Raw genomic sequence first — 16,594 nt, 5'->3', positions numbered from 1 at the left:
ATTTTCATTATTTAAATTTTTCATTAGGTTATTTGTGAGATAATTGACAGGTCAGTCCTGCTCATTTTATTGCTGCAAAAGTGCAATATTTGCGTAGGTCAGAAAAATCACATGCAGCACTGGTTTTGTTTAGAAAGGCCATTGGATCAAGAAGATATTTTTGACTGAATTCTGTTGGTGGGGGTGGGGAATAGAGGGAAGGGTTTCTTTGTTCATTTATTTTTATTTTTTGGCTATTTTGTGACAAAGTAAATGGGCCATAGGTAATCCTAAATTAGTGGAAATGAAGTGAGATTGCAAGCTGTTTTTATGTTATGAATTAAATTTTATGGGTAACAAATATGTCTCTTGTGCAATAATTCTGATTCTGCTTTTCTTGCAGAAACTAAAAATGTGGTTAATTCTTGACCTGCAAACTCATGCTTCAACACATCCAAGATGTGAATTAATCAACCAGTAATACATGCCATGTCGTGTTAAATCTATATTTATAATTCTTTGTGTAAATGTTCAGTGTGATGCATGGAGTATGATTGGTGAAACTCCTATTAACACTGATGGGTGTGTCACAGCTATCTCTCTGTGCAACATGTTAAACATCTACCCATGATAATCTCTATTCCTAATCTTGTCACTCCTTTTTTATACAACTTCTTCCCTCAGTTAGTCACTTTAAAGATTCACTCTGTTTAATCAGTATTGAACTCTGTCAGTGCTTATTTATTCATTCCAGGTTCCACCCACAATATGTGCAAGTAATTGGGAAGTCAGAGCACACATTGCTTTCTAATTCTGAGGAAAGTGAAATGGATTACCTCTTCTCTTGTTTTCTCATGGCTGCTAGTATAAAAGCCAGAGTGTGTGCAGGGGGTGGTAGTGGTGGTAATATGCTTGCAATAATAATACGCAGCTCCTACAGGGCATTTTCTTTCCTTCAGCATTTAATTAATTTCTCATATGTGCATAAAAAGAGTAGTGTTGTACCATTTAAAGCAAAAATGCAAAGTTAAGAAAGACCATTGCAGTACAGGGGGAAACACTGAATCCATGCCTATTCTTTAAAGAAAAATGGAACAAACTTGGAGATTTTAGACTTCATATTTACCTTTCCGGAATACTTTCATATGTACAGTTATGGTACCTAAGATTTACTGCAGCTTGTTAGCTGCCTCAGAAAATAAAGCCATTGCATCATAATTTGACTTGACATTTGTGGTATTAATATTTACCTTTTTGACCTACGCTGTTCTGATTTAAGATTTCTGACCTGATGCCAGTGGCCCGTATGGCACTGTAAAAAAGATAAGCTATAAAACAAACCTTAGTTAAAAACTGCTTAACTGATTACTGTACCATTTTAATTTTGGCTGCTTAACTAAAGAAAAGGACTTGAGAGTTGAATTGAGTTTTATAGTGTTTTATTAAATAACCTTAACAGCAACTAATAGTATAGGAGATGAGACTATAAACTAGTATTAACTATGATTTGGCTAACACAAACGAGAAAATTGGTTGATATAACCATTGAGGTTTTTAGAAACTCTCTTTTTTTGGTCTCTGCTTCAGCCTGATTGCATACTTCTGGTTCCGAATGTGGTGTGTGGTTGACTAGTCAGTTCGTAACTCTAGTGTTCATAACTCTGAGGTTCTACTGTATACTCAATCGCTATGTTGGGAAGGTGAACTGTGTTTACATTTTAAACCATGCATCCATCAGAATAGGGCCTCTCTTGTGCCAATGGGCTATCGACTCCTATTATATTGCTAACACAACAGGGAGCGAGAGCGGAAAAGAAACCAGTCCTAAAATAAAGCATAAGACAATTTGATCAATTTCTTATGTCAGTTCACCAGCATCTCCTTTCCAATAATCTAAAGTAGTCAACCCTTTTAACCTACTTCTCCACAAATTATATTAACCCCAGTATCTGACTAACACTCCTAACTACCTAAGATAAACTCCTACATTTATAACAGACTGTGTAGACTGAGTGCAGTTCAAGAAGCATGTGTATTTTGGTCTGTTTTGTGTCTGTATACACCTAGAACTTGGAGGGCAGGATGAAACCGTTAACTATGGTAGACGTGTGTACAGTATTCTACAATCTTAGTTAACAACAGTAACTTCTGTTTCAAATCTACTTTATAACAGTCTTGGTTGGAACCTGTCACGAAAGAACAATACACACTGCAACTCTCTGACAATCTTTAGAGCACATATGCAAACATGTACAATTCCTTCCTAAGTAGGTGCCTGGTTTGAGGAAGCAGTTAAATGACTAATTTGGGTCAGCACCCAAGAGGAAGTCTGTGTGTTACTTATCACCAGATCTTTGCTCAGCCATCAGCTTTCACATGCAGGAGTTCACAGCAGGAGTTGACATTGCAAACAGAGGTGGAGCGAAGGATGGACATAACTATAGTTTTCTCCTGGTGCGCTAGTGGGCAACCCTAAATTACTGGAAAATACAGACCGTTAAAGAGGCCTATATCTGAGATAGGTACCTGATGTCACTAGGAAGATTCCCAGGTGGCAGGCCCAGGACTCAGTTTTCTCCTTTCCAGGTGTATTTTGGCTTTCAGGAAGTGATGATGTGCTGAAGGAGACCAGGCTGTTTTATCCCATTTCTGCTAGGTAGTCCAACTTGGTTCCTCCTCTTGGAAGTTCTGGTATGGACCAATCAGATGGCAATCCATATGTCTTCCGAAGAAGAGTTGTCCCCTCTCACTATCCCAGTCATGGAATGAGGCATCACTTTTTGAGTACTGACAACTGAGGCTGAAATTTCCAGTCTCTTTGTGCAGCATATCTTGTCAGAACAGCTTGCGTAAGACAAATTGGCCATAGCTGTTGGTCCATCCATCTCAGGACATACCTTGAACACTATCTGGTTTATTTTGGTCACTTATCTCCAGAAGTCAGTTTCATTGGGCCCTCTTCACTGCATTCCTGGGCCAGCTTTGCAATTATGCTTGCTCAGGTTGCATTTTCTCCATCAACTCTCTGCTAGCTGTGGAAATGTCCAGTTTAAAGTTAATAGAATATGGAAGAACTTTATATAAATTTTTATTCTCTTTAAACATATTTTAACTGTTAATTGTAGAATGCAAAGCCACTTCAAGAACTGTTGTTCTGCAGAACAGCTGTATAAATCTTCCATTTCTGTTCTTATTGTTTTAACAACAGTGGTAGGTCCTTGGTATTATGAATGGACTGAATCTGCGCATTATTAATCAGTTACCATTTCTGATTATTCCACTCTGTGATCAAGTGTCCTTATAAAAACATAATTTGGTTTTCAGTTCCTTTTATTTTCTGTCTTAGCACAGGTTTATTTCACTTACTTGATAGCATAAGCTTGATTGGATACAGTAGCCTTACTTCTTCAGTTTGTCACTAAACTAAAAGAAATCAATGTGAAAGCAACTTGTTTTTTTCCTCTCTAGTGGGATTGCCCTGCCATTAAAGTTTACACTGTTTTGCCCAGACTGTTTCACTGATAGTTGATTTCCCTTTGATACATATAACTTAATTTAATCACTGTATTAGAGTCCATCAAGTTCCCTATTTTTCTGTACTGTATCAGGCAACATCATGTAATACCTTCACTTTTTATATATTGTTTTTGATTCATTCTCAGACGGGGGGAAAGGGAATTTTCTTCAACTGCACCAACAGTACATTCTTTTAAAAGGCTGCAGCAACTCTAAGCTTTATCAGACAGCCAGAAGAGATCTTGCCATTAGCACTTGAGATTTTTTCTCAGCCTTCTGTCCTATATTTTCTAAATAGCCTTTATGTCTGAGTAGTTTTTAAACAGTAATAACTTTGGGGCCGTAGTTACTAAAACACATACTCTGAGGTACTAGCATTATAGCAAAATAAATTGTTTTCTGAAATACATCATCTTAACTATATTTTTTAAGGACTTGTTTCCTGCTCCGTGCCTGAGGTCGGAGCTGACAGATGGGTCCTTGATACATAATGAAACTTGTTTTACTCCATTAAAACATGTTTATAATTCTTTTTTAATCTAGGACTTTTCTGCCAATCCTGACATGAGACTCAGCTTGGCAGGTGTGACATGTCAGAGAAAGAGAAGTTAAGGTGGTAGGATATGTTTCTCTATCCAGACAAAAAATGGCCACAGGTTCTGCCACCCTTGCTTATGTTGAGTAAAACTGTATTCCTTGATTAGTTGCACCATTGACATTAGGGACTTTTCTAGGAACCAGCTGAAGGAAACAAATTAAATTTAAGGTTTCTGACACAATTGAAATTTTACATAATTAACAGTGAATAAGAAATGAGGTGACATCTGTGCTTTCAGTTGTAATGTTTCATGATTTGCTTGGGTAGAAGCATACAAATGATTTGAGACCAGGAAATTGATCTAGATTCATAGACTTTAAGGTCAGAAGGGACCATCGTGATCATCTAGTCTGACCTCTTGCACCTTGCAGGCCACAGAACCTCACTCACCCACTCCTGTAATAGACCCCTAAATTCTGACTGAGTTACTAAAGTTCTCAAATCATGGTTTAAAGACTTCAGTCTGACCCTGGGGGAAAATTCCTTCCCGACCCCATATATGGCATACTGTTAGACCAGGGTTTCTCAAACAGGGATCGCTGCTTGTGTAGGGAAAGCCCCTGACAGGCCAGGCTGGTGTGTTTGCCTGCCCTGTCCGCAGGTCCAGCATATCATGGCTTCCACTGGCTGCGGATCGCTGCTCCAAGCCAATGGGAGCTGCTGGAAGCACCGTGGGATGAGGGACTTACTGGCCGCTGCTTTCAGCAGCTCCCGTTGGCCTGGAGCAGCAATCTGCAGCCAGTGGGAGCTGCGGACGGAGCAGGCAAACACACCGGCCTGGCCCAGCCAGGGGCTTTCCCTACACAAGCAGTGACCCCTGTTTGAGAAACCCTGTGTTAGACCCTAAGCATATGGGGCAAGACCCACCAGGCAGATACCTGGGAAAGAATTCTCAGAACCATCCCCATCTAGTGTCCGATCTCCAGCTGTTGGCGATTTTTGCCACTGGCTGTCGCTGATGGGCCACATGCCATTGTAGGTGGTCCTGTCATACCAGCCACTCCATAAACTTTCAAGCTCAGTCTTGAAGCCAGTTAGGTTTTTTTTCCCTGCCTCACTCCTATTGGAGGGCTGTTCCAGAACTTTACTCCTCTAATAGGGATCCTGCACTAATGATCAGAGAAATGATTGTTGATCATAGATTCCAGGCATGCACCATGTGCAGAACTCAGCAGATGCAATCCTCAGCCTTACTCCCCACCATTGAAGAGGACATGCAGACACAGAGGTTGATTTAAGCAGCAGGCCACAACTGTATTAACTTAGCCTATTTCCCCATCGTTATCTGTTCACCCCCTCTGATGTGTGGGATTAACGGGCTCAAACCATGTAACCAATACTTAGTGGAGGACTTTTTTAAATATAACCTAGGGCTCAGCTCGCTTTTAAGTTTTCTCCCTTGCCTCTCAGTCTGTGAAGACTTCAGATCTCCCCTTCTCTTTACAGCTGGGTTGCCAATTTTAGTTGGGCGTATTCCTGGAGGTTTCATCAAATGATCTTCAATTAAAAATTATGTCAATCTTTAATTCCTGGAGACCCCAGGACAATCCTGGAGAGACGGCAACCATATTTACAGGAAGAAGAACCTCTTCCTCCCACCGCCATATCCAAGGTCTTGATGGCCCTTTTAGCCTTTATCTGCATTCAACACTGGCTGCAAATTGTGATGAACTAAACATTCCTATATTATGTCCTCACATTAAAATTCCTGTTCTTACTCCTTTTAACCTAAACTGTGACTTTACAACGCTGCAAGGAAGCCAAAAAACCCTCCAGACCCCTCTTTATTTGTGGCAACTGGAAAAAATAATTTTCTGATCCCCAAAACAGCCAATTAGTCAGACTCGCGTAGAGTGGGAGGGCAGCAGCAGCAACAAGGTAGTTCTTAGGTGCAGGATTGCTTTACGTTCAGAGAAGAACAATGAGTACTAGCTGGCTGCACTAATTCCCCCCCGCCACACCTGGCCAGTAGGAGGCAGAGGAGTCCCTCCTTGAGACAAACATCCACATTCACATTGGAGGCACAAGAAAGAGCTTGGCCACAGTATATATGAGCATGAGCTCATCCCCCTCCCGGGACCTGGTCCATTCCTTTGTTCGCCAAACCAGGTTTTCCCCCCTTTCTGCTGAGACAGGGAAAGGCAACCCCAGAACTGACAATTAATCTGCCTGCATTGAAGTGTCATGAGAGAGATGTTGGGTGTCTGCACTAGAGAGGAGGCATGACTACTCTGTCCTGGTCATGCGGGGTGGAATCCACAAAGGTCCCGCAGCCCGGATTTAGGTGCCTATCTCCGAGAAAGGGTCAGGGCTTAGCACATACCCCCGATCAGCATCTCCCATTGACTGACTTAGGTGGCTCCCTCCCTAGCGTGCTGGTTTTTGTGAATCCCATTCCTAGGTACCTATCTCTCTCCATTCACAGTATAGGGAGTCTAGGTGCCTAAATTGGCTTTGTGGATCACAGTGTTGCTCCTGTGATGTCCTAGGCACCTAAGAGTTGAGAGCAGGACACTCATCATTGCAAAACCTCAGTCTCTTCATGGATCTCACTCATGGTCTCGTGGCCTATGAGCAGCCAATTTGCATCTGACCTTCACTTTCCTACAAATAGAAAGTCAAGTATATTCAGCAGCATTTATCTTTAGTTGCATAATTTATTATAAATTTGTACTTTTCCTGTAGTTTTTTATAATGCTAAATAGTTGCAATTGGATGATATATAAATGTCTGTGTGATAGTTGAAGGCACCACTGGTGTTAACAGGAGTTTTAGTACTGCATTATGGTGTGTGTATATATATATATAGGTCAACTATGGCTTTCATGTCCTCATAATGTTATAAAATTAAATACTGAGGCTATATATTTTGACAAATATAGCTGAGATAAGAATGGATGAATGGACTCAAACTTCATGCTTCAAAGTATAAATTGATACTTGTAGAGGTCAAAAAGGTATCCCCTATTCCTTTCCCTGCATCACAGCCCTCATTAGGTGTTTTTTTCCCCCTTGAAAACCTTCAAAGCCCCTGATGTACCAATGCAGCCAGAGGCAGGATACTAGACTAGATTGTCCATTGATCGGGTTATGAGGACTTCCTATGATAGAAAATACTGCATTTATTCTTGAGGGACTGGGTCTTCTGCAACGTGTGCAGCAAGCTAATACCTAAGGTAGATCACGCAGTTCACAACAGAATAATGGTTCCTAAAAACCTGGGTAGATAAAGAAAAGTGAATTCTCAAGTAGAGAAGACATTATCTGTACAGTTCCTCAAATATCTTGCTGTTTAGCTCCCATTTCTACTGTGTTCTTGTTTTAAAATTATTCAATTATGAACTATGTAATAATTCTCTTAAAAATATTTCATCATTTTACTCAAAATCCTAAACAATAAGACAGAGACAATTTCGTTACATGCTCATTTTTTATTACTTCATCATGATAAAACTAAATTATTTTATAAACAATACAAGTAAAAAGGTTCCCCGGATGAAAATTTGTTAAATGTAACTGTAGATTGAACTTCTTAACCTGTTGACATATATTAATTATAAAATTTCCAGATAGTATGCATGAAAAAGTCCCTTATTTGGAAACCAATGTCTTTTGGTGAGCATTGCTGAAAGTGGAATAAAGACCCTGCAAAGAGTCAAGCATGTGCTCTTTGTACTGTGAATAGTCTCATTGAGTGCTATGGGACTACTCACAGTGCATACAGTTAAGCATGTGCAAAAGTCTTTGCTATATTGGAGCCTAAGTACATGTTTACTTTTTTCTCAGAACAGTGCTTTAAATAATTATTCAAAGTGTACATTAACAGTCAGCAGAGCAGTCTCCATGAATAACTTTGGTTTTGCGTAAAGATGGCTTTACAAGGTGGATGAATGTATTTGAATTTTGACACTGAGGTCACTCATTGGTGATATTACAACCACTAAGAACAATTTGCTGAATTTAGGTTAGACTAATTTAATTAATTAATAATTAATTTATAATCAAATGTATGGGCGTGGCTGTATTTGAAGTGAGAGATACAAACTTCTCAGAACGTGGTTCTAGCTGGAATTCAATATTCTGTCCTCGGCCTTGTCATCCGTTTTTTCTGTAATTGGTGAGCAGAGCTCTTCTTTGATCGGTCTTATTTTAGCTGGACTTAGTAACGTATGAGCTTTCAAATTAGGCCAGTATATTTAGGATGGGTTTTGGCAGGACAATGTGCTATGAGAGATGATCAGGAACTAACAGCAAAAATGACTTCCACATGAGTTGCTTTTGTTAAATTAACTTTCCTCAGTGAGGTCATTTAGAGGCGATAGTCGGTCATTAAGATCAATGCACAACATAACACTTGCCAGATTTGGTATAAATATCATGTATGATGATCACAGAATGAATTTATTGCCACATGATTATTTATTTTGTTTTCACATAGAAAGAACAACATGCCTGGTGCTTCCTAGGGTGGCCAGAGCACCCAGCTGAAAAGAGAACCCGGTGGCTCTGGTGAGCACTGCTGACCTGGCTGTTAAAATTCCAGTTGGCAGCGCAGTGGGGTTGGCCGGCTCTCTGCCCGGCTCCGTGCGGCTCCCTGGAAGCAGTGACATGTCCCTCCGACTCCTCGGTGGATGGCTGGCCACAGGGGCTCTGTATGCTGCCCCTGAGCGCTGGCTACAGCTACCAGTGGCTGGCAACCGCAGCCAATGGGAGCTGCAGAGGTGGCATCTGTGGGTGGGGGAAGTGCACAGCAGAGCACCCTGGCCAGCCTTCTGCCTAGGAGTTGGACGGACATGTTGCTGCTTCCCAGGAGCTGCTTAAGGTAACTACTTCCCAGAGCCTGCACTCCTGACCCCCTCCCATACACCAGGCTTGAGCCCTGTTCTGCACCCAAACACTTTCTCAGAGCCCATACCCCACTCTCCCTCCACTGCTTCAGTCCAGAGCCCCTTCCTGCACCCCCATTCTCTGCCCCAGCCCGGACCCCCCCCCACTGCACCACAGAGCTCACACCTCCAGACAGAGCCCTCACTTTCTCCTGCACCCCAATCTCCTACCCCAGCATGGAATTCATCCGCACTCTGAACCCCTCATTTCTGACTGCACCCTCAAGTTCTTACCCCCAGCTGGAGCCCTCACCCCCTCCTGCACGCCAAGCCCCTTCCCCATCCTAGTGAAAATGAGCAAGTGAGCGAGGGTGGGGGAGGGCAAGGAATGGAGGGAGGGCAGGTTGAGGTGAGCATAGGTAGGGCCTCGAAGAAGGAGCGGGGCCTCAGGGCAGGGGTGGGGCAAGGGTGTTCTTTTTCTGCAGTTAGAACGTTGTCCACTATATGCTGCAAGCAAACATAAAGGCAGAGTGCCCTGAACAGCTGGCTCTGAGCATTTTAATGTTTCCACGCTAACAGCTCTAAAATAAATATGCTATGCCTTTTTTTATTGAATATTGCTAATATTAATGATTTTCATAAGGATCTCAAAGGACCTGAGTCAATTCCCACTGAAATAAATGGTAGTCTTTTATAGATGGATAAAGTTTTCATTCAGGATCGCATATTGTGGACATTTGGTGACATGAAGAACAGAGAGCAGATGCTTTATGTTCTGCTTTAATAATTAGTTGTGTGCATGTTTTCATATTTGTAAATATAACAAGTATGAACAAGTTCCAAAATTGATTTAACTGTTTTGCTCCTGGCCCTTAATTCAGCCCCTGTACACTGACAGACCTCAGCATTGTGTGAAGTGCTGTTACTTCTCTGGAGTATTGGCATTTTAAAAAGATGTACCTCCTACATTTGGTAGCATAGGGACTTCCTTGCAGCATGTTTCCTACACAGACAAATACATGAGACAGCAAGTAAATTTTCTTTTATATTCATATGTGCCCTATGTGAATAGACTGTATATTTGTTTTGGGGGGTATGGGATGCTCTAGTAGAAATAAACTAGAGATGTTCAGGAATAAAATGGGTACAGTGTGGTGACAATCAGTTTAGATGAGAATCCTTCCTGGGTGCAGAGGCAGGACTAGATTACTCAAGAGGCTCTTTCAAGTACCTGTAGTTCTGAGGTAAGCACACAGGCCAACATTTTCAGAAGTGACTAGTGATTTGGGGTGCCCAAGCTGAGGTACCAAAAACCTCTCTCACCTTCCAGGTGTTTCAAGTTGGGAACCCAAAAGCACTAATCAGTCTTGCAAAACTTGGCCATCAGCTAATATTTTTAAATTTTGATGCACAAATATAGGTACCCAAATCCATATTTTGATTACCTAAATGGGTGACCTGACCTTCAGAGCAGCTGAGCAATGGGAGCTGCAGGTGCTCACTCCTTTGAAAACAAGGCCATTCATTTTATGTATCTGAATATGCATTTTTGGTGTCTAACTTATGAGTTTCATGTTTCAGTGTCTAATCACTGCATATTTGCTGAATATGCTTGTATGCAGTTGGCTTAATCATTTAGATTTTTACTAGATTCTATATTCACTCTTTTTTTTGCTTTTGAGTGCCTTTTGAAAATGTAAAATGAAAACACTATTTGATCTGGATATTTTATTTGATCCAAGTGCTCAAAAAAAAAATCTTGCCTTTCTTATCTCCTTCTTTTGTTTTTGTTTTATAGGAGACACATGAAATTGTGGCCATCAAGAAATTCAAAGACAGTGAAGGTAATTGCTTCCTCTGTGACCATTTGTATAAATAAACATGTTGCGGATACTTGATGGAAATACAAGACCTCACATATGAGAGAGAACTTAAAAATGACAACCTCAGTGATGTGTTAGCTGTACTACTGTCCTGTGCTTTGATACATTAGCTCCTGTGTGAAGGCTAGACTGTGCCCTTGAACTAGGTAGCCATACAAGGAATAAGCTCCACCTCCCTATCCCCACCTTCCTCTCCTGTGCAGCCATATTAGCTTTTCCTGGATTATGGCACCAGGCAGAGCTGCAAGAGTAGGGACTGGGGTGCGTACAGGTTAAGGAAATGAACAGAGCAAAGACTCCACCCGCTACTGTCTATGCACTGACCATCAGAGCTGGTCAGGCATAAGCAGGGGAATAAGTCAAGTGTGAGGTGACTTTCTGCCCCACTGTAGATCAAAGGGGTAGCAGTTGAGGAATTTTTACCCAAAGAGACATAATTCCTTCCTGAGATGTTGCAGCTATGTCTGACCACTTATGCTGTGTTGGTCTAATGGCTCATTATAGCCTTCATTATAAAGCTCAAAAATGCAACCCATTAGATTTTGGTAAATATTTTATCTGTGCTGTTTGCCATGGGATGTGGCCAACGAAGATGCAATTGGTTGTCACGGATGTATCAGGGAAGTTAAATTTACCTCTGTGTCATTTCATCCAGTGCAAACTCTGACCAACACCAAGATGCCTGGATAATGTATTCAGCAAGTCTTTTAGCGTTGTCATTCCCAAGTCCTGTTTTTATACCTAAAGCAGAAAATACTGGCTGAAATGAATTGTGATGATCCCTATCAAACAAATCATCACAATATTTCAGAATAGTTTTTCAGAACTGGAGCTGGTTATTGAAGAGAGAATCCCGCCATAGAAAACAACGGTCTCTGAGCTCTTCACAGGATGCTTTATTCTGCCCAGATTTCATGAACTACATTGAATGGCTTATAGAACACATGATTATCTTTCTGTTTCTTTCTTTCTTTCTTTTTGTCAGTAAATGTCACAAATCAACGTAAATTTCTCTGTACATATAAATCAATAAAAACCAAAAAAGCTTTAAACCAAACATTAATATAATCCACTGAAATTATTCCAAAAAAACAGAATGTTGTCAAGTCTAACAGTATGGAAGACAATGGCTGGCTGACTGACTGGCTTGCTTTATTTATTGTTTTAGTTAACATTTATACTGCATTGTTGCCCAGAGGACAGCCAGGTCAGAGCCCCATTGTGCTCACTTATAGTAAATGACAGTCCCTGTCTTAAAGAGCTTAGAATCTAAAAGAAGTCATCCAAGATTGAAATCCTAGACTCTGTAGAACAACAGGTTCAAATCTTTACTACATCAACTTTAGCCCTTCTGTCTTCTGAGATGAATGAATTGAGTGTCTGTATCATTGAACACTATATTGAAAGTATTTTGTGTGAAACCTTTAGAACAGAAATTCTGTATGTTCTGCTCTGTTTTCCTCTCCATGGCTGGTAGAGCTCTATGGTACTTTTCAGAGTGGTATGGGTTTGTCCTTAGGGTCATTTTTGGTCAATGATTTTTCTCCCCACTGTTTGCAGTGTGCTATGCACCGAGTTCCCACTTCATTGATGCTGTCCACTGTGTACATATAATTGGTAACGCATGCTAAGATTCTTCAGCATGGATAGCATGTAAATGCAAACAATTATCGGATAACCAAAATTTTGAAGAGCGGTGGGGTGAGGGATATCAAGTTTGTACATGATTGTACAGTATTTTCCCTCTTCTGATGCAGAGCCAGCCAAGCAGCGGAGGGAGCGCAAGTTAAATCATAAACCTTAGTCAGTGGTATCAGAGAGAGAGAAGTGTGCAGTGATTATTCTTTGAATGTTTAAAACTAGAGTGCTTGAAGTCCATTATGATAGTTGTATATGTGGACTGGCAGATATAATTATATTTAGTACCCAAATCACTTAAATAGCTTACAGTTTTTAGATTGCTTTTTACTGTGAATGTCCACTGAATTTTGTACATTAGTGTACAGATTGTTAACCTTGATTACTAAGGTTATTGTTGCTCTCTGCAAAGTTTTGTTTTACCACACTTACCATTGTTTATCTTCTAGAAAATGAAGAAGTCAAAGAAACCACTTTACGAGAGCTTAAAATGCTTCGCACTTTGAAACAGGAAAACATAGTGGAGCTGAAAGAAGCTTTCAGAAGAAGAGGAAAATTATACTTAGTGTTTGAATATGTGGAAAAAGTGAGTTGATCTTTGATATCTCTTTCAGGGCAAAATATCAAGTAATTTATGAACAATAAATACAAGGATTTGAACTCTAAAAATGAAGGTATTTTAATCTTGGAGTGGGAAACCAAGAAATTAAATAAAATCTAAACAGAATGTATATATCTTGTCCATTCTTCTGCTAAGAAAATTACCCAAATGACGTAAGTAATAATATTTACATAGTACAGTGAAGCAGAGATGCAAAATCAAACAAGCATTATTAGACTGAAATGTGTCATTTGAGAAAAGGTTGTTTGTTTTTTTTTGACCAAAGGTCCATAAAGCAGTTTAATTTGAAGGTTGAATGATTTAAGTGTTTACCTCAAGATTCCTTCTGTAGTATGTTTTCCAAAACACGAGGAACATAGATTGCTTGTCCTCATGTATCCATTGTTTGTTTTTTTTTCCTCTTTTCTTGTTGTTAAAAATAGGGTTGCTCTTATTTTTTTTTTTCCACATAGAAATCTAATCTTTGGAAGACAGTTTGAAATATTTGAAATGAACTAAATTGTAGGACCCCACAAAATCTCCTTATGACTGACTTTCTTAAATTCCTTCCATCCCTGACCGCATCAGAACCCATTCCACTGTTTTCTTTTTACCCCTATACTAGCACTCCTTACACCTCGATCTGCTTCTCATGAGAGAGTGCCCAGGACAGACTAGTTCTCTGCTATTTCTGTAAGCCCTCTAGGGCAAGAGTAGGCTGTAGCTCTGTATTCTAGACTCTGGTTTCTGTGTCTTTTCATTTGGAAGAAGAAAAAGCTTATTTTTCCTGGAACGTTCATCTGCCCTTGCTCTCTTTTCTAAAATCATAATTTTATGTCCTTCTGGTGCTGTGTTATCCTCAGTTTAATCCCCCTATATATAGTCCTGCCTGCCCTTAGTATTTGTTGCTAACAAGGTGTGCAGTGCTTGCTGTATGAGTATTCATGAGACTCCTAACCACTACCCGCTTCCCTTACTTGAGATTATAAAATGATCATGTAATGTGATCTGAAACATCGAGGGTGAGGTGACACTAAGCCTATATTGCATATTCTGGTTCTTTTGTCCATAAATTTTGTGATGCACTGCCTGACAATCAGTTAATTCCTACTGCATTAGTTCCTCTGTAGCCTTAATGTCTGGATTCTAAAGTTCCTGTTTTAATTAACCTGTGCTCACTATGATCAGTGCAGTCTTCTGTATGTTAACTGTGTGTGTATAAGGATATGGAAAATGCTGTATATTTAGTTATATTTGTAGTTATTTACTTTATATAGTTTTTATTAGTGCTAAAACTACTATACCAAAAGTACAGAAGACCAACATAAGGAAGAAGATGAATATTTCAACTGTGTATTTTAATAATCACATTTTGAATTATTAATAAATATCAAGAGAATACAGTAGGTTTCACGTGTTTCCATTATTCATTTCCTTCCTGTGTTATTTTTGTGACCCAACATTACTTTTTATTAACATAAAATTATATAATCATGAGGGTAGCTGCTATGCATAATTTTTGCTTGGTATTATTATTGTTGTAATTATCTCTATTTTCAATTACATTTAGTTTATAAATTATTCTTGCTTTCATAATATGTTAAATGAATTCCACAGACCCTTACAGATATTCTTCAGGGCCATGATAAATGCATAGGCAATTCTTATATTTTAAGTGAGGCAGAGGGAGAAGAATGGAAAAAATGTTGTACAGTTAGCCAATTTCTGCTGGTTGATGAACACATTTTGTCCTTTAAAGAGTATTATCTCTGCAGTGCTAAAATCCAGATTACACTAATCCGGATTTAACTAGTCGTCTTTTTCCATCATCTCCTTAGCTGATGTTGTCAATAAGCATATAGGATTAATGCTTCACCCCCTTGATACTGCTATTCTTGTTCAGATTAGAACACTAAAGAATTTACTGCCCTATTTGTCCAGGTTTTTACAGTACCACCAGTGAACAGTACTCTTGTCTTAATAGACATATCTGTAATCATTTGTCCATACTGTAGATATGGATTTAACAAAACCCATACCCCATAGTCTTAAATTACTAAATCTATCAATAGATTGAAAAGCATTCAAGTGCCTTTCAAATACTACCATATTTTAAAAAAAACTTTGATTTTAGTATATGCTTTGTAATTTGTGTATGTATGTTAAGACAGCTTCTAAGAATAACCTCAAAATTAGATTGTAGATTAGGAGATAATGTGCACCAAAGGCGAAGTGAAATGCTTTTGTAAATGTTAAATTCCCAAATCAATAACTGTATACTTTGTGGAAAACAAAATATTCAAAAATATTTTTTTCCATTTTCCAGCACAGGGATCAGAATTTTGTTTCCTTTGCAAGCACCATAAGCAGTGATTAACTATTGGTATATGTTCAAGTAATGGTATTTCAGGCTTTTGAGGCTGATGTTCTCACATCCCCCTTCCTAATTTAATGAAATTCTCTTCTGTACTCTAGAGAGCAGCTGCTGTCTACCACCCATTCAAATGAGATTTAGCGTAGACTAATCTCTATTGTACATTTCTGCACACAAAGTTGATTGGGAGGTAGCAGGCCTTTTCCAACATAATTGAAATCTCAGGCCTTAGCTGCACAAGGGTTTTGTACCAATATAACTATTTTGGTTAGGGCGTCTGATTTTTTTTCTACTGAAATAGTTAAATTGGTACAACCATTTAGTGTTGACACAGTTATCCATGTAAGTGTGCTACAGCTTATTTTCCCTTCTCTCTGGGAATAGGTAGCTATACGGGTATAGTTAAAGCAGTGTAATTTTGTGTGTAGACGAGGTCTTAGTAAGTGAAACTAGTACTGGCTGAAAAGTTCAGGAAGCACTGGCATAAACTATTGCAGGATATTTAGTAAAATGCTTTGCTTTAGAGAAATGTTCATATTGTCACACCATGCAGGGGAATTCTGTTCTGTTCTAAGCAATTATTTATATATAAAATGAGTTTATACTGAATATTTTTAGCAGTTTAAATCTGTCTACTAATTATTTGGGGGTTTAAGCAGTTATATTTTAACAAGAGCTTTTGTTTCACCTTTACAGAAGATAGTATTCACTAGATCTTTGTCTAGAATGAAAGCTGGCTATATATGGCTAGATTATGGGCCCTTGGATATTAAACTGCTGATTTGCAAAGCTAGGTTTACTGGCATAATGATAGTACTTTAGTATGTTAGGATCGTATTATGGGTAAAGCTACTTTTAGCAATTAATATCTATATTTTAAACATTTAGAATATGCTTGAATTGCTAGAAGAAATGCCAAATGGAGTTCCACCGGAAAAAGTAAAAAGCTATATCTACCAATTAATCAAAGCGATTCACTGGTGTCATAAGAATGACATTGTTCATAGAGGTAAGTGTGTATAGCTTTCCACATGGAAATGAACCCTTTGTAGTAATTTTCTTTTTATGGGGAAAGGCGCTACAGTTTGTAAAAATTTTCATAAATGTGTTTGGATTTACTTTAAACAAAAAGTTCCCTTTAAAACAAACTATATTTAAGTGGGTATAGAAAAATTATTT

General features: G+C 39.1%; 1 protein-coding gene across 3 annotated transcripts in view; it reads left to right on the top strand.

Moving 5' to 3' along the window:
* The window catches only part of CDKL5 (cyclin dependent kinase like 5), a 153,594-nt gene that overhangs the window by 61,237 nt on the left and 75,763 nt on the right, over positions 1–16,594 (top strand). For all 3 annotated transcript variants that reach the window (XM_050936493.1, XM_050936492.1, XM_050936494.1), the window contains exons 5-7: positions 10,718–10,763; positions 12,890–13,026; positions 16,304–16,424. In XM_050936493.1, the coding sequence (XP_050792450.1) occupies positions 10,718–10,763; positions 12,890–13,026; positions 16,304–16,424 (304 nt within the window). The remainder of the gene's footprint in view (positions 1–10,717; positions 10,764–12,889; positions 13,027–16,303; positions 16,425–16,594) is intronic.

This window comes from Gopherus flavomarginatus, chromosome 1, assembly GCF_025201925.1.
Source record: "Gopherus flavomarginatus isolate rGopFla2 chromosome 1, rGopFla2.mat.asm, whole genome shotgun sequence".
Classification (NCBI taxonomy): Eukaryota; Metazoa; Chordata; order Testudines; family Testudinidae; genus Gopherus; species Gopherus flavomarginatus.
Note: the sequence above shows the minus strand (reverse complement) of the source record. Positions and strands in the feature narration are given on the sequence as shown.